Raw genomic sequence first — 22,623 nt, forward strand, 5'->3', positions numbered from 1 at the left:
ACAGTTTGTCTCAGATTTGGACTGGCCTCATTTAGTGCATCTCTCTTCCAAAGTACTTGTTTTCAGATATTTGTACCAAGAATTCCTTTTATAACAAAATGCATCCACCGATGACCCTGACTGAAGTCTAAATCATTTATATTGAAATATCTGAGATAGGTATACTCCTACTACTCTTTATTCACTGAAAAAAAAATGGTGCATGAAGAGTCAACCAGTGCTTGGGTGGTCTAGGGGAATTTTTGATATGGTTTTGATTTCACAAAATAAGTCCTGTTTATTGGACAGTATAAAACCCAGTAACATAAATACATGTTTTATGAAACAAAAGACAGGCATCGTCTGAATATAATAGATTTTATAGTCTTAATTTTAAATTTGTGCAAAAACAATTATCCTCTGGCTTTAAAAAGGCACAGATGACATACACTTTCATACTTTTACAATACGAAGCACATATCTGAATATTTACACAAACCATTGTACTGTACAAACATTTATGATTTCCCTAAAAACATCAATACTCAAATATATCGCTGCAACAAGACTGAGGTAACAATTCAAGAAAGTTACAAAGAAAATAAAAGTAGGTGAAAAGTTAAAAGCAGCAAAACGGAAGCCTTCAAAGGGATTATTGTGCTCCACAGCCCTTATTTCATAAGAACATCTACATTAAGTCTAAATCCTGGAATCTGAACACTAACTAAGAGATAAGCACTAAGATCTTTCCTTTCAGAGGCATGGATTTCAGCGCAAGTACCTTTTTATTACGTTGCAGTATGAAGTGGTTTAAACTGATGTTCAGTCGGCACGGTGCACTTGAGTTTAATTTCGTGCGAAATAAAAAATACATTTAAACTTCTAATGAAATTGCTTTTAGCAGTAATGACAAGCTCTGGGTTGTGTATAGCATTTAACCAAACAGGAATATGTTTGACGCTGACAGACGTTCGACTCTCAAGTGAGTGCATTCATAAATATTTGGTTCTGTTCCACAGAATATGCAGTTCTGAGCAGGGGTTGAAGGAGGCATAATAATAAATAACAAAACTGAAGATACCATAATGAAAGATGAGCATAAACATGCACTCAGTGACTCTGAATCCTCCTGGGATTGAATATTGTTTCAATGTTTTTGCACCTTTACCATAATGTCCGAGTACTGTTGACTCTGGAAGGCTCACATGCATTATGAAGGAAAGGTTTCTTTTGCTTGGAGGTTTGCCTCTTTTTCTGTCCCAATTCTCTGCGAAGCATTTGTTTGCCCACTTCAGGTCCAATAAATCCCCCCCCTACTGCACTGGACACACTCAACTACTATTGCAATAGTAAGTTTCCACAAGTAAACATCCCACTCATTTTCCTCATAGAGAAAATTATTTTAGCAAATAAAGCATAAACTTTTGAGACAGACGTACCATGAGCTCTGAGCTCAAAATTATATTTTCATATGTTTGTAATTTTGTGATTCATCGTGGAGATGGTTGGATTTTTTTTTTACTACAGATAAACTGAATTGGGAAAAATATTTCTCAAAGCAAAAAAGTGGGTGTGACTATTACACCCTATTCCAGCTATGGCTTCCATAAATGATTTAGAAAATAAAGCAAAAAATGAGATGCACACAATGAGCCTGATAAATCAACAAAATATCTGTACAGATTAAATACAGTGTAATCAATATGCATTTTGTATGTAAATTAGAGAATTTGCTTGTATTCAAGACTAACAGAATATAATCAAAAAATAAACCGACTTACTTGAATCTAAAAAATAACAACGATTAAAACCAGCACCGCTGTTAAAATACCAATTCTACCACACTGCGTTTTGTTAAGAGCTGTATGTGTGGTCAAAAATCTTATTCGCAATTGTATATAAAACCTTTGGAAGCCCATGGATTGAGCTAGCAGACTTAGACAGATCCTTTGGTCTTCTGCAAATGTCTCTTTCATCCAAAAGTTGCATTTCATTTGATATGTCCTGACTTTCGAGAGCAAATCAGTGATCTTTTGTGTCCCGTCAGTGCCGTCTCACTCTCTAACGGCGAAGACACGGAACGAACCGCCTTCTGTATTGGTTTTACTGTGAGAAAGAAAGAGAAATAAACAATTAACAAACTATTTAAAACACACACACTTGCCACTTTATGAACAGATCTTTGTGAAAAAGATCTAAGACGCGTTAAATTACATTCAGTTCACACTAAAGCAAATTCTTGTAATGTTTTCAGACACTTAATTGCAATTAAATAAAAATGATTTAAATTTATATTAAATGCAATTAGCTGAACTTTAAACTTTGGAGTGTTTTTTTGATCAACTTAAATAGGACTTCTATATTTGTAATTGCACATTTGTTTAGTACATTTAAAATATATGAACTTTAAATGAAATATCAAATAACGAAACCTATTTTTAAAACACGTTGCATGTGCTTTAGTATGATAGTCAACACATCAAAATAAGTGTACTTCTTTAAAGCGTGACAAAATATATGAAAAATATATAAATAACATGCACTCTAAAATCGAACTTTTTATTTGACATTTGTAGTTAAAGTACAATTTATACTTCAAGTGGCCTTATGTTTAATTATTATTATATTATCTACAAGTACAGTTTTTAAAAATATACTTTTAAGATTTGAAGTACACTAGAAGTGCTTATTCAATACAGTTAAGTGGCAGTCAGAAAGGAAACCATAGGGATTCAACTTTGGGTTGGTCTAGTCTGACCGTCCTCTTAACTCATTGAGTATCATTGCTCTCTAATCGACTTCAATGATTTGTGTACATGCTTTAGATTAGCTTTGGAAAGCATGACATTAACACTGGCTCAGTGCTTGTCTCGTGCTGCGGTTTCATTCAGATTTCTTCCAGCATTCATTACTGACTACTGCTCTTGGCCTTTTCATTTATTCAGAAATGGACTGGCCTTCAGATGCTGGTGTATTGGTTGCTTCATTGGCATCGAATGTGCTGTAATTATCCTTGACTGAGTCAGACACCAACAGTTTTTCCATCCAGTGTTAATATAGAGAGCATGTGAATACTTCCCTGTTAATAACGCAGAGTTCACACGACTGGCTACCCCCCATTTCCCCTAGACTGCATCATATGAATAGGAAATCTATTCAAGCTGTCAGTAAATGGCTTTACTATGCTCAGTATATAGGCCGGTCAAGGCCGGCAAGCGTTTAAGAGGCCACGATCGATTCCTTCGATGATGGTGTTTGATTCAAGTGGTAGATTTCATTACACTGGAGCCGATTCTGTCGATTTAAGCACTTTGCATTGGAGAGTAAGTAAAGATCCCCTGTGTGGTCCATCCTCGACGAGAAACCACACCATTACTCTTCAACCACTAACGTGCCACAGGCAGATTTGGCCCATCATGGCTTCTGACCACTGAATTGAGTTACTGAGAGAAAGCGAAGGGAGGAATGGAGAGCAGAGGTGAAGCGAGATACAGGACATGTACCTCTCGGACTGGATGCCATTCTTCAAGGTCCCGGTGTAGCTTTTCCTCTTATCCAGAGCCAGGAGGTCCACATAGCCGCCGCTGGCTTTGATCACTCCAGCGTGGATAGCTGCTCGGCAGATACTGGAGCCCTGGACACGAGGAGACAAAAGCATATTCTTGAAGTCGACATGACAGCGTTCATAAGTAGTTCCACTGACCTTCATGCTGGAAGATTTATATCATGCTTCCTCAAAACACAAACTTTTTTGTTATATACTATAGTATATGCACTACCAGTCAAAAGGTAATTGTTTTATGTTTTTGAAAGATGTACCTTATGCTTACCCTGCAGCTACTACTGGTGCATAATTATTTATCATTGATAAACAGTTTTTGAATGATTCTGAAGGATCATGTGACACTGAAGACTGGAGTAATTTCAGCTTTGCATCACAGGAATGAATTACATTTTCAAATATATTACAATAAAAACAAAAGTTATTTTAAATTGTAAAATTTCACAAAATGACTGTTTTACTGTATTTTTGATCAAATAAATGCAGCCTTGGTGAGCAAACTACACTTTTTCGGTGTAGTTACATTGATGCTCTTTTTTTCTTTCTTTTTTAATTAAAAAAAATATATTTTAAATGCAATGATTTAAATACACCTCTTCTATTTTACTACTTTTTTATATCTGAAATTAAATACATTTTGACCTTTTTTAACAATATGTTTAGTTTGGCATAATCTTTTATAATTAATTCTTAGAAAATACAATATTTTAAAACTAGTTTAATGCTTATTAATAAAAAAATATTATTTAAAAATGTAAAGCAGTAAATTATATAAAGTAATTTGACCTAGTTATGGCAAAGCAAGGTTAATTCAGGTTGAAAAATGTCATGTGGTATGACTTCCCCCAAAAAAATAATATTTATAAATTAATAAATCATGATATTTGTTTTAAAAATACATTTTAAAAACTGATTAAGATGTGTACAAAAGGTGAACAAAATATGTTATTATTTATAAATTGATGGTTACACCACATGACACATGAATCCCTAAAGGCTGAAATAGACTACACAACTTCTATATGTATATATTCCAAAACTCTAAGCATCATATACTCCTGACTTGTAAATATCTAGATATTAACTGAACGACTGAAGATCACACACTACAAGTTGTTCTACAACAAGCTCAAAATATGAAACACGCTGGATGGAATCATAGTCAGAAGCTTACCAATTGGAGTCTGTACCCATCACTACATAATTTTCTGAGAAATCTGTCAACTCCGCCTGCCCAAAATTTGCAGACTGGCCCTGTCTTTCGTCAATTACACTCATAAAATAAAGGTTTTTCATTGGAATCTATGGTTCCAAGAGGAACCTTTAACATCTATGGAATCTTTCCATTGCACAAAAGGTTCTTTTTGGAACCTTTATTTTAAAAAATATAAACTCAACCCCTCCAGGCTGTAAATCAAGGCTAAAATCTAGTCGTAAGTGAGCAACAGTAATAATGACACTGTCCATAGCACCATGCAAATATGTTTTCCACACTCAATTCCACAGTCTTTAAGATGTAAACAGTCTAAAGGAGCCTAGACAAATTACGTCACTTCGATGTCTAAGGCACACACAAGAGCAAGACCAGAGCTCAAGAGCTCCAGAAAAGGCAAGTTGGTAAGAGGCCTGGCTTCAGAGCAGCTTAGTGTGCGTGAGCCCTCTGGAACTACGTTCCTTCAGGTTTTATTCTTTTAACCTGGAAAGAAGGTCCAATGTCTGCTTCTGTCCACAAAACCATTCAGTAATGAAGAGTAATGAAAGCGCACAGCTCATCGCACACGTCTGTGTGTCGCTATCTTATAATACTCATCCAATTGCTCATGTACTTCTTTCAAACAAAGACTACCTTCACAAATTACCAAGCCCAAACCACTGAATAATGAGGGTTAATTAACGCTTGCTGGAAAGCGTGCTCTTATCTGAGGCCAGCTACACAGAGGCTCAGCTTTTACACAGGAATGCGGCTGTAACAAGCCAAAAGGGCCAAAAGGCAATAAGTTCATTTGAGTTCACACACCACTACACAACCAGGCCGATCCACACTAGCTCTCTGAGAAGACATGAATTAATTATCCTGATTTAAGTTAAATTAAGAAATAACTGAAGACTGACTTTGAATTGTTGTAAATTAAACTTAGTTTGATTCAGAGCTGTGCAATGAATCCAGCTGATCCATTTCTGAATGATCCATTCACAAATTGGAGTTGACCGTGTTTGACCTGTCTCTCACATAAGGTATGCAGAGTGAGTTGTGTGAATGAATAATCATCATTTATTATATTCGAATATTCTTCAGAAGTTCCTTTTTGTGTTAAATGGAAGAAAAAAATTATACAGGTTTGGAATGACAATAGTAATTGACATTATTTTATTTTTTTCTTTGCCTTTTTTTATGTGGAAAAGACGCACCCTTTAGCATATTGTAAAAAAAAAAAAAAAGAAAAAAAAAAAAGAAAAAGAGTACTTATTACAGAAATAATATACTTCAAAAGAATATATTTGTAACGGTTGTGGTTGTAGAGGTAGGCGCACAAACACGAAGGAGTAGATTAAAAGTAGTTTTAATAGGCATCAACACACTATACCATTATAAACATTCAACCAAGACAAAGACTAAGGGAGAACTGAGGACTTATAAAGGGACTGGAACAAAGGAACAAACGAGATTATTAATACAAAACAGGTGAATGGAATAAACAAGAATTAACTAATGACAGGAAACCGACCAAATAATGACAAACACGAACTAAACTGAAACCAACACGTGACAGATATCTCCCCCCTCCCGGAAGGTGCGGCTAGTACCGTAACAGTCACATCGGGGAGGCGCCCTGGAGGCTGGAGCAGGGCCAGAACAGGGCGGAGACAAGGGTAGCCTCCAGGGCAGATCAGGGGATACCGGGAGCCATGGCGGATCAGGGGACTCGGGAGGACAGGGCGGATCAGGGAGTTTGGACGGCCATGGCGGAATAGGAGAGTCAGGAGGCCATGGCATATCAGGGCACTCCTTGGCCTTGGCCCTTGGCCCGGCCACACAGGCAGTGACTATATGGCCCCCCCCAAAAAAATAATTCTTGCGGAAGTTCCCCTCTGGGAGCAGTTCAGGAGGAGAAGTCTCTGGTGGGTGCCCTGGAAGCGCGGACTCTTGGGGGCGCTCTGGAAGCGTGGCGCTGGACGGAACCAGTGGAGACGAAGGAGGGCTGGACGGGACTAACGGAGACGAAGGAGAGATGGACGGGACCAGCGGAGATGAAGGAGGGCTTAACGGGACCAGTGGAGACGAAGGAGGGTTCATGTGAGGAGCAGGCACTGGAGGGCGCTGTCGAGGAGCGGGCACCGGCCTTGGGTAAACAATGACCGGCGGGCTTGCCATATTAACTTGCATGGGCCGCAGACGGCGGGCTTGGGAAAGCCATGGACGGCGGCTGGCTTGTGTGGGCCACGAACGGCGGCAGATTCGGGAGAGCCGCAGATGGCGGCGGACATGGGAGACCCGCGGACGGCAGACTGGAGCAAGCTGCGATCGGCAAGTTGGTTCTGGATCGGGGCAGGACACTCTCCAGACACCAGAGGATCCCTTCCCTCCAGCTAAGTCCGGTGGTGTCTGGGAGGTCCACGGGGCGATGGTAATTAGCCCCGATACAGAACAAAGAGTTCAGCGTGCCGACCAAATAAGAACAAACAGGAACTAAACTGAAACCAACACGTGACAATACTTAAGCGCAAACTGAATTTAATGTTTTCAGATCCTTAATCACAAGTTAATTGCAATTAAATTACAATGTTTTATAGTTTACATTTATATTAAATGTGATTAGCTTAACCGTAGAGTGCTTTTTTGACCCAGTACATCTTTTTATGTCATCTTAAAATTACTTCTATTATCTTTGAAATATGGTTAATGTTACTGCTGAATGTGAGGACAAGTATTTATGTTAAAATAAAATATGCTTTAAATATACTTTAATGTCATTTCCATTGATATCTGTATGTTGTGTATTTAAAAATATTTTAAATTACACATTTGTAATGATGCAGTTGAAATTTAGCGCATTTAAAATATATTGGCATTAGATGTAACATTGAATAACACACAAAAGTTAACATTACAATGAAGTATTTTCCATGTGCTTTAGTATGTTAGTCAACACATCAAAACAAGTGATAAGTGAAAAAGATTAATAAAACAATGATTTAAATGGACATTATCACAAAGTGAACTGTTTAAAAGTGTACTTAAGTGTGTTAAGAAACAGTCTCTACACTTAAGTGGCATTTGATTTCATTAGGAATATATTATCAGCAAATAAAAGACTTTTAAAAGTATACTTTTAAGATTTGAAGTACCTACAAATGCACATTAAATACAATTAAGTGGACTTCTTTATGGGCTATCAAATGCATCAGTGTCATCATTTTGATTAATAAGTTAAAAAAGAACCTCTGCAATGATGACGTGACACAGCAAGCCGTTCTCTAAACGGTTAAGTGGTCCGTAAGGCCAAGTCCTGACCTGAGGCATGCATGAGTCAGTGTAAGAGAGCTGCTCTCCCAGCTGCTGCTCTGTGGTCAGTCTCTAAACTCTGCGAAAGAAATTAGTGGTGACAATGGAGGCCACCTTCACCGAAAACTCCCTTTAGACTCACACAGACAATTCCCGCGGTCGACCCTCACCACAAGAGCAGCATGCTCACTTTAGCACTCGTAAGTGCCTGACTACGAATGCCTGTTCTCCCTCATTTCTCATCTCTCAGCCCTATAAGGACACTCTCGGACTGAAGCAGGTACTCACATCTCCATAGATGTTGCTGCCGACCACTGGAGCCCAATATGAAGGTTCGTTTATGCAATTGGCTGGGCAGAAGACTCTGATGAGATAGAAGAGAAACTAATAAGCTACATTGCTATGACAAGCAGAGCACTTACAATTGAACTGATATAGAGCATATATGATGAGAATTTCAATACTTTGAACTATACCTTGGACAATGAGAGATGGACGTTTTGAAGGGACAAATCTCAGCCACTGTCGTGTAGCAGTCTATTGTTTGCTCTAAAGAAGGGAAAAATACATTATTGGTCAACCAGGCCTTAAAACATAACATGTTTATTATTTAAAATTAAAATAAAGTGTAACCGTCAGTTATTCTGGAAATGGTTTACAAGTCATTTGAGTAGCTTTAATTAATATGCATATGAAATCAATGAGAATATTTGCATTCACATAATAATACACTTTAGCATACTTTTTAAAAAGATTACTTTAAAATAAAATAATTAAGTGCTAACTGAATGTAATGTTTTCGGGGACTTAATTGCATGCTAATGCAATTAAATGTATATTAAATTAGTTGACCTTTAGAGTATTTTTTGACCAACTTAAGTTCAGCACATCTTTATATAATTTCATAATTCTATTATAAACTCAAATATACTTCAATGTCATTCCTTTAGAAACTTGTGTCACATATTTAGGTCCCACTTTATATGAGGCGGCCTAATATAAAGGTTTATTATATTAAAATGTAATATCCAAAAATACACTAATTCTGATTTCATATTGAAAAATATGGGAATATTTTAGTAATTATCAAGATGAGAATGATGAAGGATGAAATCCTCACCCTCCACTCTCGACACTGTAAATGCATTGCCAGGTTTGTATTTACTGTAAAGAAAATCACAGAACACAGATTTGAGTAACTCCTGTGAATTGTAGACGAACTGGATTCAAATGATATCATCGTAATGTTTAGCCTACCTGTATGACTCTACGCCATTCTTGGTTGCCTTTACAAAGAATGGGAAGTTGTCTTTTCTTGTAATGTCCACAAGGCCTCCATTGTTGTCGATTATTCCATAGTGGATAGCAGCACGGCAAATACTCGATTGCTAAAAAAGTAGGAGAAAAAAAAAAGGAATTGGTCAAAAAATCTAACATCATCCACTTAAACAAGACCATGTGAAATCTCAAAGTATAACTTACAACATCATAGTACAGTGTTCCCCACACTTTCCCCTTCTTATTTAAGCAGTTTTCTGGGCAGTTGTACCTTAAAAAGAAAAAGAAAATCACCAGTAAAATTTACTGAACTTAACATATCTTAAAATCTTTAAAGAAATATCAAATTATTTTACACTGACCTGTTGCAGGCTGCTCCTTTACATTTGTCTCTCATTTTTGTCTCACATTTAATGTTTTGTGCTGAAAGGTAAATAGTAGAAATTTTAAATCTTTTATCATAAGCGATTTAAATAAATGTACACATTATTACCAAAGCTACATTTAAATAATTGTAAAATACTAAAAATGCTAATAATTATTTTTTATTTATTTTCAATTATATTTATTGTTAAAAAATTATAATAATTAATCGTTTTTTTAAATAATTTCTAAATAGTTTTTTCGTTACGCTGCAAAAAATGCTTTTCTTAGATTTTTGTGTCTTGTTGCCAGTCAAAATATCTTAAAATTCTTAAATCAAGAAGGATTTTCTAGACAAGGAAAAATTATTGTCTTGTTTTCAGAAAAAAACAAGTCAAAATTAAGTGAGTTTTTGCTTAGAACAAGCAAAATAATCTGCCAATGGGGTAAGAAAAATAATCTTGTTTTCTGTTTGAACTAAGATTATTTTGCTTACCCTACTGGCAGATTATTTTCCTTTTTATAAGCAAAAAAAAAAAACTTACATTTTTTGATATTTTGGCTGGAAACATGACAAAAAAAATGTAAGAAAAGCATTTTTTGCAGTTTATTTCAAGTAATATTATTCACACTAACCTAGATAGGCAGTTTTTGTAGTCTTGGTTGAGGAAGGATTGGCATTTGCAGGTTTTTGGGGCAAAGAGGGTTTGGGCTGAGGCTTAGTTGGAGTAGTTCGAGGCTGTACAGGCTCCTGCGGCTTCTCCACCTCATTCATATCTGGAGACTCATGCCGTTCAGGGTCTCCTAAAAACAAAATCACAAAATAAAACAAAAAATTAGATTTAGACTTCCATGTGTTATAACTTTATAATCATTCATCTATCAGCACTCACCCTTGTAGCAGAGGTTGTCTCTGCATCCTCCTCCATAGCTTGGTGGGCACTGGGAACAGGGGCGGCCGTGTTGGTACGGGGCTTCCCCGATCCAGTTCCCCCTAGAAATAGGGCACGGGTTCAGCATGAGTTTGGAAACGACTGCAAAATCTGGACATTTGACTGAACACTCAAAACACATTATCACATACTCTCACGGGTCTCAAGACTAGTTAAAGGAAAAAAACTCCCAGCTGCCAAATTAAATCATTAGCTTGGAAAAGAATAGCATATTTTGCCAATGTTTTCCTTTCCTAAAATTCTCCATTTACTTTTCCATTTTCCTAAGGATGAAACTTTGCTTATAGCCTCCATGTTTTAAGGATGGAACCTTTGCTTTAAGAAAGTTTCGTTCCATAGGCTCATCCTCAGGAACAGTAATTAGCCATCTGGTGTTCAGTGAATAAACGTCAGCAGAAAGAGCTTGTCTTACTTGGGTGAGTAGTTGCAGACAAGATAGATGGCGGTCTCCCAGATTTCTCCCCATACGCTCATACGCGGACACGTGTGAACAGCACAGCCGACACGGTTGGTCGTGGCCCAGACCAGCTGAAAATGAAGAGAAATATGCTATTAATAATGGTGTCTGCTAAGGCACTTGCTTATACTCAGGATAATGGATTTGTTCGTAAATACTGACATGTAAGTCATCTGGAATGTTGACAGAAGTCTAGATACACCATAGAAACACACCCTAGCAACTGTATAGCAATGTGGTAAAAGCTCTTTTTGACTTGAGCCAGTAAGCAACCATTTATAACACCCTAGCAACCACTCAGAAACAACCTGGAAACCATCTAGAACACCCTAGGAACCCCATAGCAGCTGTTTAGCATTGCAGTAAAAAACTCTAACACCTTAACAGCTCCATCGACTGGTAACCACAAAAAACTAGAAGGCAGCAATTTTCTAATGCAATGTGCCTGTTGTGTATATATACACAATTTTACATTGTAATTATGTTTAAAAAATATCAGCATCCCTGCACAGAAAAAAAAAGACTAGCCTAAGTTGGTTGGCTGGTTTTAGTTGGTTTATGCTGGTCTCCCAGCTTGGTTAAGATGTTCAGCTGTTGGTAACTGGTTGGTCAGCTGCTCTCCCAGCCTGAACAGCTAAAGAAGTGGTCAAAACCCTTCTAAAACCAGCCTGCAAAAACTACAACCAGCTATGACCAGGTTGGAAGACCAGCTAAAACCAGCTGTGGATCTGTAATTAATTCATGTATTGTATTGATTACACTGATGACCCTACCCCTCACCCTATACATATATTAGTAAAACTGAATTTACTCATTTTTTTTTAAGGTAAGTGGTTGCAATCCATTTAAATAAACACATTTAATTGACTAACTTTCAACATTTTGTTATTTAAATGTAGCTAAAATAAATTGTTTGCAACCACTTACCTTTTCAGTCTACCTTAAACTTAACCATACAACAAAACATGTGCCTAACCTTACTTGTATCCCCCCTCAATAGCACCAAACATGTTTGTCAATTCACCATAAACACAATACAATGTTCCAAAAATATTTTTTTTGACCAAAATAAAACACCTAAAATAAAGTGATACCAAATAGTTTTCTTTTTGCATGCATGAAAGATGCAGGTCCATTTGCTGTTATTGTCGAAACCATAAAAAAGACATCCATGTCGACTCCCCTCTGCGGAGGAAGTGTTCCCCAGCAGGAAGTGGTCTCTGCTCTGGGGCAGCAGCAGTAGATTGATGGGGCCACGGGGGCCGTGAATAGAGACTGTCCTCTTTCATTCTGCCCTGTAGGGCGGAAAGGAGAAGCACCTCAAGTGTGACCGGGCCAGTTTCCTGAAAAACGTCCCTACATCCACTCTTATCCACACAAACAAAGTAATGCCTGCGTGCAGCCCATTGAGCTGCGGTCAGGGCCCTCTCTGATTCGCTTAAACACAATAGAGTTCATCGGGTGCAGCCCAGCAGCACGAGCCAAACCATTTGACTGTGAAATGAAAGGGAAGTGCTTACACAGACTTTTTTTTTGTACATACTGTTAAACCGTAGTGGGTTTGCATATAACCTTGTAGAACGCAATCGAGGGAGCACGTCTCAACACTCCCTCGGGAATGCATTTCCTCTGCAGAGGCTGCAGACAGTGTTGGCCATGGGACAATGATATAGCAAACTAATCAGTCTCAAAAAACACAAACTCAAGCTTAACCCTGAGGGACCGTCTGGCACCAAGAAGATGGTGGGGCCTCTAGACCTGTTCTCCCACATCCAGCACGTGAGAGAGGAGGGCAATGGGGAGATTCGCGGCGCGGATTTGGCGCGGATCCCCTACGACTCTGCGTTCTGCATCTTCAAAGGAATTCGGGTGAAACAGGAAAATGATTCAGGAGTCTGGGAACGGCTTCCAGATGCTTGTGACCTGCTTTCAGAGCTGAGCGAATGTGTATTTTCACAAACTCATCCCAGCGATAAAGTAAAGTCTGAGAGGACATGAGGCTATTGCTCAACCCCTCCTTTTGTCCTCAATTTTCTCTGTTGTCGTCTCTCTTGAACTTTAGTTGCTCTCCCGTTCCTACTCTCCTTTTCTTTGTGCATTGCATCTGTTTGATCTGGCATGTTCAAAATGTTTTGACAGTATCCACATTACTTTTTCAAATTCTGAACAGATACTATCATTTTATAAGATGAACAGAATTAATTTGAATATAAACATTCATCAATTTACATACATAGAGGACATCAAATATGGTAAAAAGAATCTCAAGCATACAGTGCATGCTTGATGCCCAATAACAAACCTCTCTGGACTTCCAAAATGACAAGAGAATATTAAAAATATAGTAGTATTTTCATTAAAGTATCTGCATTTTTGGGTGAACTAACATAAGCATTAGACAACACAATATCAAATCAAATGGTATCTGTAACAATTTAGGATTTATAGTTTTTCCCAAAGTGATTTTAGTTGATGGAATCAGTTCCCCAATAACATGTCCACTAAGATTTGACATCCAGGAAATGTCAAAATATTTTTTCCCTTAATTTAGCATATTATTCAATCAAATTAAATACTGTATGTACTTTTTAATCATACCTGACAACCCTTTTTTGTGCTACCTTTCTTTAATTACCACGTGATTTGATATTTTGCAATGTAATAAAATGGCATTCACATATTTTTAAGACTAGCTCAGATGTCTAAATACATTTTGGGACCATTATGTGTTACATGACACTGTTTTATGTGAGGTTATTAAACACCAGTGGTCCACATGCTGCTTTCAAAGGCATTTCTATTTTAATTCATGTCACACATGCAATTTATTAAACTCTGCTGGCATGTGCACACCTTTGCACGCAAGTTTTAAAACCATAAACAATGTCATGTTGTTTAGTCCCACTGGGATAATTGTTTGTAAACTGTAAGCAAACTGGTCTTTCTCACTCACTTGAGTGTAGTGGGTGCACATGGGTCCAGAGCAGCGCTCAGGGCACCAGGGGTTGCACTCATGCGGGTAAGGGTAGGTGTAGTCCTTCACCTCATCGTACCAGGCCTGCACATGGTAGGCTGGAGAGCGATACCTATCAAGAGAGAGATGCAAGAAATAATACAATTATGAATGCATTTACATTAATTCATTTGGTAGATGTTTTTACACAAAGCAACTTAAAGAGCAGCATTTATCAAACCCATTACATTTACTTGTATATTCAGGTTTCATTTCTTTTGATTACTGAATAAGGATTAAAAAATAATAGGAAATTCACCTGGGTGATTGGTTGTGAATTTTTGGTGGATTAAATGCTTATCCATAATAGTTCAAGTAAAAAATAAATTGAATTTCAGCTCAAAAAAGGAGAAAATACCGCTAGCAGTGGCAGGGTGATGGGTTTAAATTCCCAGTGAATGCATGAACTGATAAACTGTATACTTTTGATGCAATGTAAACAGTGTTGGGGAAAGATACTTTTAAAAGTACTGCATTACAATATTGCTTTACTCCCTAAAAAAGTAACTATTACGTTACTTAGTTACTTTTCATGGAAAGTAATGCATTAAGTTACTTTTGAGTTACTTTTTAAATCTGGGCAGAGCTTGCATGTTTCGGCTATTTCGTATGCGTTTATATGATCTTATTTGTACATTTTCATACAATCTTTTTTTGCATTTGATGGATATGTTTAGGGGAGGGGTGGACCAAAATGTTTTTTTTTTTACAAAAAAATCATTGCACAAATGAATTAATACAAAATCACCACCTTTTTTTTTTTGTTTTCTCATGGGAAACTATATTGCATATATTGCTATATTGTTGATTTTAAATGAATTCAATGAAAATTATACAAAAACTATTTATTTTTTATTTTTTAAAAGGTATGGGTTCCTATACTACTGACAAAGGACAATGGAAAAATGTTATGCCTGTGAAATGTTATTAAAAGTTACTTCAATTTAAGGTGATCTGGATACATGCATAATAGTAGATGTAAAGTACAAGGATAAAATACACAAAAAGTCCGAAATACAACAAAAAATATCTCCAAATGTGAAGGAATAACTCTTCTTGCCTTAAGAAAATAAAATAAAAAATCCAGACATTTTAGGCCTGGAAATTACAGTTTTAAAATTCCCAAATATTTCCATGGTTTCCCAAGGCATTGTTAACACCATGTACGACTGGTTACTTTACAGGAACAGACTGATGTGGTCTTAGTAAATGTGTTTGCACTCGTACCTTCCCCAGTGCACTGCCAGGTTCTGCCCGATGGACATCAGTAGGTCTTTAGGTCCATGATCCCACTGGCACTGTTCTGCCCAGTACGTCGCTGACTTCTCCAGTTCATCGTCCCAAACCTGATCATAGTAAAGTAAAAAGTAAAGTCGTGACGTATTGTCAAGTATGGTGACCCATACTCGAAATTGGTGCTCTGCGTTTAACCCATCCAAGTGCACACACACAGCAGTGAGTAGTGAACAAATGCACACACACACACACACACACACACACACACACACCGTGAACACACACCCGGAGCAGTAGGCAGCCATGCTGCGGCGCCCGGGGAGCAGTTGGGGGTTCGGTGCCTTGCTCAAGGGCACCTCAGTCGTGGTATTGAGGGTGGAGAGAGCGCTGGACATTCCCTCCCCCCACCTACAATTCCTGCCGGCCGGAGACTCGAACCCGCAACCTTTGGATTACGAGTCCGACTCTCTAACCATTAGGCCACGACTTCCCGTGAAATGAAGGGGAAACTTCATTTCATACACATACACAAATGAAACTTCATACACACACAAACTAAATCAAACTCCCAGCAGAACACACAGAGTCCATAATTCCCATATATCTGCACTGAGACTTTAACAAAATACTGAACATGCTGAGTTGTATTCCCAGATAATTCCCTTTGCCTTCCTCTGACTCTTCATCTTCACTATTGGACTGGGAATCAGGCCCAATACAACTAAAATATTGGCTACATGCACGCACATCAGAGCTTGGCTCACATCCATTGTAAATCCCCAGCAATCAGGGTTAAATGAGACACATTTGCCCAGCTTATTTCTCCACCTGTAGGGAGGGAGGACTCACTTTGCACCACAGAACAGGGTTCTTCACCTCTGAGTAAATTTCCAACTGCACGATGGGTACAAACACTCACACATTCTCTAACCTCAGTTCTAAAGGTGCTGTTTGGGACTAAGCCACATTTCTGAAACACTTACTTGTTCGCTGAGGCCTGGCAGCGGTTCTGAAACCCCTGCTTGTGGTAGACTCCTGTCTTTCTCAAAGGCATAAACCCAACTACATTAACCATAAGCCCTTGCTCTTTGTATCTTTCCCCTAAAAAACTCACTACATCAACATTAAACTCACGTTCGATTACCATACGGCAAAGGTACACAGAAAACAGCAATAAAGCAGGACTGTGCTCTCTATAGGTCCCTAGTACACCTATGATTACTTAAAAAGTCCTATGGAAAAAGTTTCTCTCTCAAAAACTCCATTTCCCACAATGCCTTGCTATGGAATACTATAGAGGCCTTCAAATGTGCGAAAGTGATGCAGGTGTATCTAGTTATGCTCAACTGAACCAAGAGCTTTTGCCAGGTCAAATAAATGATGACAAAATTATAATTTCTGGGTGAACTATAACTATACCTACTGTATAAAGAAGTGCACTTAGTTGTGCTAAATGTACATGTGTACTTCAAATCATAAAAGCATGCTGTAAAAAAACAAGTAATAAAAGGCCACTTAAGTGTACTTAGAGTACATTTACATGACTGTGTTTCTTAACACACTTAACTGTTTTTTGTTATAATGTCAAATTAAAAGTTTTACTTTAAAGTAGATTTTATAACTTTGTTTTAATAATCTTTTGTTAAAAGTGTCATTTTGATGTGTTGACTGACATATTAAAGCACTTGATTTGAATTGTATTGTGTTATTATATATTACATTTAAAATACATTTTAAATGTACTACATTGCAGCTTTGTCATTACAAATGTGTAATTTTAAATATATTTAAATACATTACTTACAAGTTTGAATAGAAATGGCATTAAAGTATATTTTAGTTTGCCATAAATTCTTGTTAGTACATTCAGCAGTTCACCATATTTCCAAGAAAATAGATGTAATAATGAAATTACATGCAGATGTAGTGAAGTCCTACGTAAGTGGGTTAAAAACGCTTAAGTTCAACTAATTGCATTTCATATTAATTTAAACTACTATGCATTTTCATTTCAATTAACATGCAACTAAGTGTTCAAGAACATTACATTCAGTGCGCACTTAAGTATATTATTTTCCATAATAAGTACTCTTTTTGAATGTATTCTAAAGTGTACTTTTTCACAAGGGCATCCCTATGGCACTTGAAAATAAAGGCAACATACTTGCCGTTTCTGTCACATAACTGAGGCTTCATCTCTGGTCCAGTAATGTCACCAATCTTTGGCTCTGTTCTCTATCTGTGTCATGGCTCCTGCGTCAGCAGGCAGCTAAACCTCAGTGTAATTGTCTCCACAGTAAAAAGGCACCGCAGGATTACACTTGTAAACTCAACATGTCTTTTCCACTAAAGCCAGTACTTGGCACCTACACAAACCTAAAGACATTTACTGCACCAGAAAAAAAAAACGATGAATGCTGCTAACACAATATGCAATTAGTATAAATCAGGGTCATTAATGCAGAACAAGTGCTGGTTTTGTACAGTTCTCAACATGTGTGGTCGATATTGAAAAAAATGCCTGTTGACAAAAATGAATACAGAACTGCCTTGCTGTCTACACAGACAGTTACCTTCTAAAGCAGCATACTAACTGAAATCGAGCCTCAAAACTGTCTGATTTGACTATTCATAGGTAGCACTGGGAGACTAGACAAACTACTGATTCCAACTAATGCTAGCATGTTGCTAAAATAACAGTGTGATAATCTAAGCATAACAAACCTTGAGAAAAATAAGTGTGCTTAATTGTATTGAAATCATGTGTTTTAAAAAATGCTATACTTACAGATAATATTAATGTAATAAAAGGTCACTTAAGTGTACTTAAAAAGAGTATACTTTCCTTACTGTCTCTTAACACACTTAAGTAAAATTTTAAAAAGTGCACTTTGTAATAATGTAATGGTAAAATAAAAATGTTATTTTAAAGTGCATTTTAAATCATTATGTTTTAATAATTTGATGTGTTGACTAACATACTAAAGCAAAGTACTTGATTTAATTTCAACTGTAGGGTAATAAATGTTTGCATTTAAAGTAAATATATTTTAAATGCATTAAATTGCAATTACATAATTACAAATTTGTAATTAAAAATGTATTTTAATGCATGATACAAGTTTCAACAGAACATCAATTTAAACTAACATTTCAAATACTTGCAATTAGCATGTATTTAAAAGTCTGAAAATGTTACATTCATTTAACACTTAAGTATATTTTTTCAAACTATATTATTTTCCTTAATATGTACTTTTTTAAAAGGTATGCAAAAGTTTCCATTTCATAAAGGAATGCATAGCACACACAAATATTAGAAAGATTAATGCATTTTTAAATGGATTGAATTTGATAGTTTTTGGTATTGAACGATTATTTTTGTATTTATAATCAATAATTCTCTAAATTTATTTGCCATCTTGGGTGGAAAGTTTCAGTTTGTAGCATCGAAAACTTTCCTTCAGCATTTTAAACTTAAATAAGATCTTAGAAATCAACATAACTTTATTTCCTACATTTTGAAACAGTCTTTGTATCTGTAGCACACTTATGATGGCCTAAAATGCTTTCTATGAAGGTGATTCCCTAGGTTTTGGAACAGAACCTCCTGAGTTTTCAGCTCAGTTCATTTTAGAGTCTCTATACAGACCCTCAGTATTACAGTAAATCATAAAAAGAGTTGGTTGGTTGCAAGTGTAAAATGACTCAAACTGTGTTCCATTCTCACCATGAACTCCATGTTGGAGGCGGTCGGGTACACCTCTCCTCTCAGCTTGTTGTGCAGTTGCAGGATCTCCTCTCTGTCTGACCACCTGATAGCTCTGCGAGTACGTACAGGTGCATCAGCTTTTGTGCCGTTGGGCTCCAGCTCATCCTGGTAGCGTTGCATCAGCTGCCTCAGCTCCAGAGAGTCAGGAAGGAAGAGGGAAGCAGCCAAACGGGCACTCAGGAATAGCAGGGCAATGGAGACGAGCCTGTGCATGGCAGCGGTGATGCTTTCAGGGTCGGACTACAGTAGACTGCCTTGTGTGAGCGTGTCTTCAGGGCTCTGTTCTGAAAAATCTGGAAAGAAATATGGTTTCCATGAGGACAAGCGTTGGGAAAGCTGTCGGAGCAAATGCTGGATAGTAAACACACGTCCATGTGTTTACACACAAAGAGAAATCAGTGCTTCAAAAAAGAATTTGCTAAATTGGTTTCATTAGTCTCTCTTATTGCATCCTGACTAAACACACACCACACATATATGAACACAAACAGAATCCAATAACAACAATCATAGAGGGTTGCTGTTCTGGAACGACACGAGACGCATCCATCCATCCATGAAGTGCAGCCACTGCTTCTTTGCTTAAACTAATGCTTAGCCATTAGGTCAATCTAACAGTAACAAGTCCAGGTTACATTTCACCGCTAAATAAGTAAGTTTTCATAAAACAAGCACAATTTTAAGACAAACATGTTTAATTGGGATATTACTTTCATGACAGTTCAGCACATTTCTTCCCGAATTCATTTTCTAATTTTACTGTAATACCAAATCATGTTGGATACTGTATTCACTATTGCAGTAAAAATGTTTTCAACAAATTAAAGTGGTTATCTTTTCTGTAATACCTAAAAACGTTACTGTCACTATACTACTGGAAAAATATTGAAATACAAAGTTTTTAAATGAACATAAAATGAGTACGGTTAATAATTAAAAATGTGACTATCACGTTATTAGGCTACTGTAAAAATATTGAACTACAATTTTTTTAAATGAGCATAAATTAAAATGGTTATTATCTTTACTGTAACACCTAAAAATGTAATCACTTTATTACTGTGAAAGAATTGAAATACAATGGAGTTTTTTTTTATTTAAAGCGCTGATTATCTTTACTGTAATCCCTAAAAAATAAACTGTTACAGTAAACTGTTACAGTAAAAATAATGAAATAATTTTTTTTTTTATTTAAACGTTCATAACTTAAAGTGGTTATCATCTTTACTATATCACTATCACTATATCACAGTAAAAATATCAAAATTGTGTTTAAATATACATGAATTAAAGTGGTTATTTTTTACTGCAATACCAAATAATGTTTACTGCAGTACAAATATTGAAGTAAATGGTTTTTTTTAAATCACCATAAAGTACATTTACAAATACAACAGATAATATCATGATTATTCAGAAGTTATACACTTTTTTTCCACATTACAGCAATGAGAACTGAGCTATATTAATTAATAATTAATCAAATAATTAGTTAATAATTAAATTATTTACTTAATTTCTAATAATAATAAAGTCAGAATGCAAAACATCTTAATGGTCCTAAAATAGGCTTCATTTTCTTTAAGAAAAATATAAGTCCTTGTATGTTTCTTATGATATTGAGATGAAATATGACAGACATTGCAGGATTCTTGTCTAATTCGACCTTTTTTACTCCCTGCAGAATTGCCACAAGTTGCTTAGATGAAATATTTCATCTATCTTCACTGGAGCAGCACTCACCGGCCCACATTAAACCACAGCAAATGAATAGTTTGTGCTCCAATTAGAAGAATGTTTATTGTTTGCCATAATCAATTGTCAAGCCAAAGGCCCCATCATTACAGAACAATTACTATCAAAGCCTCACATAACAAAAACCCCATTGTAATCTTCATTACTACTCAAAAGATCAAACCATAAGCCTGATCTCTTTCGATTAGATAGCTTAGTTTGATGAACCAGTAGGTCTGTTTGATCTCTGCAGGTTCACAATCTATCCATAAACTTTATCAAACATTAATTTCCTGAGGTGACAACGGATAATTCATTAGCAGAACAGATCCACATTCAGCAGCTGTGCCATTCACACATTAATCAAAGCAGGTCTTTCTCTGTCCCGGACTGACTTTCTCTGGGAATGGAGTTATCCAGGATCAAACGGTGTGCGAGAATGGGAGCGAAGAGCAAGTGAATTTGAGTTATTTAGTGAATGACAATAGAGGCCACTTCTAGCCCACACATCTAACTGTCGAAGAGCCAAACATTAAACTCCAGAAACGTAATGGACCTACAGTAATCCAAATCTTTTTCTCATGGCTCTGTAATTTACTTCTCCCTCTCTCTGACTCTTTCTGCAGAGCCTTGACATCCAACACCGGTCTGAGTAAACACAGGCACCCCTTCAATTCCAGCTGCCGCTCTCTCTCTCTTTCTCTTTAGTTCACATTCAGTGCCATCTCATCTCTCGCCTGAATTTTATACTACCATGACAGACAAAGCAGCCAGGAAAACGCCAGCGGGGCACCTGGTCCACATAAACACGAGCCAAAACATGCCAGGTGGTCCAACTGTAGTTTATATGGCTAAATGCTGGTTGGTTTTGCACATTGTGCTTTTCACAAGCATTAAAGTTTGAAATGGAATAAGATGAAGCATGACAGTTCAATCACATGCAGATTTTCCAACTGACAATAATGAGTGCAACTAATGTCCAAAATTATGCCCATAATGCATCTTGCTCTTAAACTGATGTGCAGATTAATAAGCATTAGATACTACACTCTGACTATAAATGGATCATTAACAAAAAAGGAGGAAAAAAGCAGCTCCTCCCCTGATGCTGCACATCCTATTTTAATTGACTAAATGCACCAGGTAATCGATGCATATTATTAATTTAACTTCCATATAATGCACAGTCAGAGACACGTCTTACCTAGTTTGCGTCTTCTGCACGAGCGATCCCAGAGGTTGCTGCAGCTCTAAGTCTTGCGGCTGGAGTATGTTCCTTGAAAGTCAAACAAGTGTGAGTAGTGGACTCTGTTTGACAGCTGGTGACTCGGACTGAGTCTGTGGAAGCAGCTCTGCGCCTTTTATAGCGAAGGAGAGCAGCGTGAAGAAGAGGAGGGGAGGCTGAGGAAGGCTGTGTTCCTGGCAAACCTCCGGCGCTCTGACGAACGATGTCAGGATGAAAACGCAAAGAACGTAAATCATCGCACACCAGCTCCAGAGACGCGTCCAGAGGATTACTCAACAACTCACGACAGCCGGATGTTTGTCGATGAGTTACCGTTTTGAAATGTCATTAGATTCGTCAATACATTAATGGTTATATGACATTTCGCCATCAGTAATATGCATGGAGAATAAGGCTAGTTATAACAAGTTATTACTATGTACTCTGTCATACTTCCTTCCTGCCTATTTTAATTTTAACTCTTTAATTATAATAATAATAATATAGTCTCATGATCAAAAATATCGGCATCCTTGGTAAATCAAAG

The 22,623-nt window shown here is 37.0% G+C and overlaps 1 protein-coding gene across 1 annotated transcript; it reads right to left on the bottom strand.

Moving 5' to 3' along the window:
- Positions 1–255: 255 nt before the first annotated feature.
- LOC306882914 (cysteine-rich secretory protein LCCL domain-containing 2-like) lies at positions 256–22,388 on the bottom strand. Its single transcript, XM_079437912.1, has 15 exons — positions 22,056–22,388; positions 19,076–19,410; positions 15,337–15,455; positions 14,050–14,182; positions 11,052–11,167; positions 10,580–10,680; positions 10,323–10,490; positions 9,686–9,746; positions 9,528–9,594; positions 9,303–9,433; positions 9,166–9,209; positions 8,522–8,594; positions 8,334–8,409; positions 3,483–3,613; positions 256–2,085 (listed from the first exon to the last, which is right to left on the bottom strand). Exons 2-15 carry the CDS (start codon positions 19,328–19,330, stop codon positions 2,034–2,036), a joined length of 1,527 nt encoding a protein of 508 aa, XP_079294038.1. The 5' UTR covers positions 19,331–19,410; positions 22,056–22,388; the 3' UTR covers positions 256–2,033.
- Between the last annotated feature and the right edge of the window lie 235 nt (positions 22,389–22,623).

Source organism: Barbus barbus (genome assembly GCF_936440315.1).
Source record: "Barbus barbus genome assembly, chromosome: 2".
Taxonomy (NCBI): domain Eukaryota; kingdom Metazoa; phylum Chordata; class Actinopteri; order Cypriniformes; family Cyprinidae; genus Barbus; species Barbus barbus.

What these genes read in the sequence shown, in the direction of transcription:
- LOC306882914 (XM_079437912.1), bottom strand. Translation starts at nt 19,330, where the DNA reads ATGCACAGGCTCGTCTCCATTGCCCTGCTATTCCTGAGTGCCCGTTTG. An exon ending in AAAGGAGCAGCCTGCAACAG is followed by an intron (nt 9,595 to 9,685) that starts GTCAGTGTAAAA and finishes TTTCTTTTTAAG; the next exon opens with GTACAACTGCCCAGAAAACT. An exon ending in GAACACTGTACTATGATGTT is followed by an intron (nt 9,434 to 9,527) that starts GTAAGTTATACT and finishes CTACTTTTTTAG; the next exon opens with CAATCGAGTATTTGCCGTGC.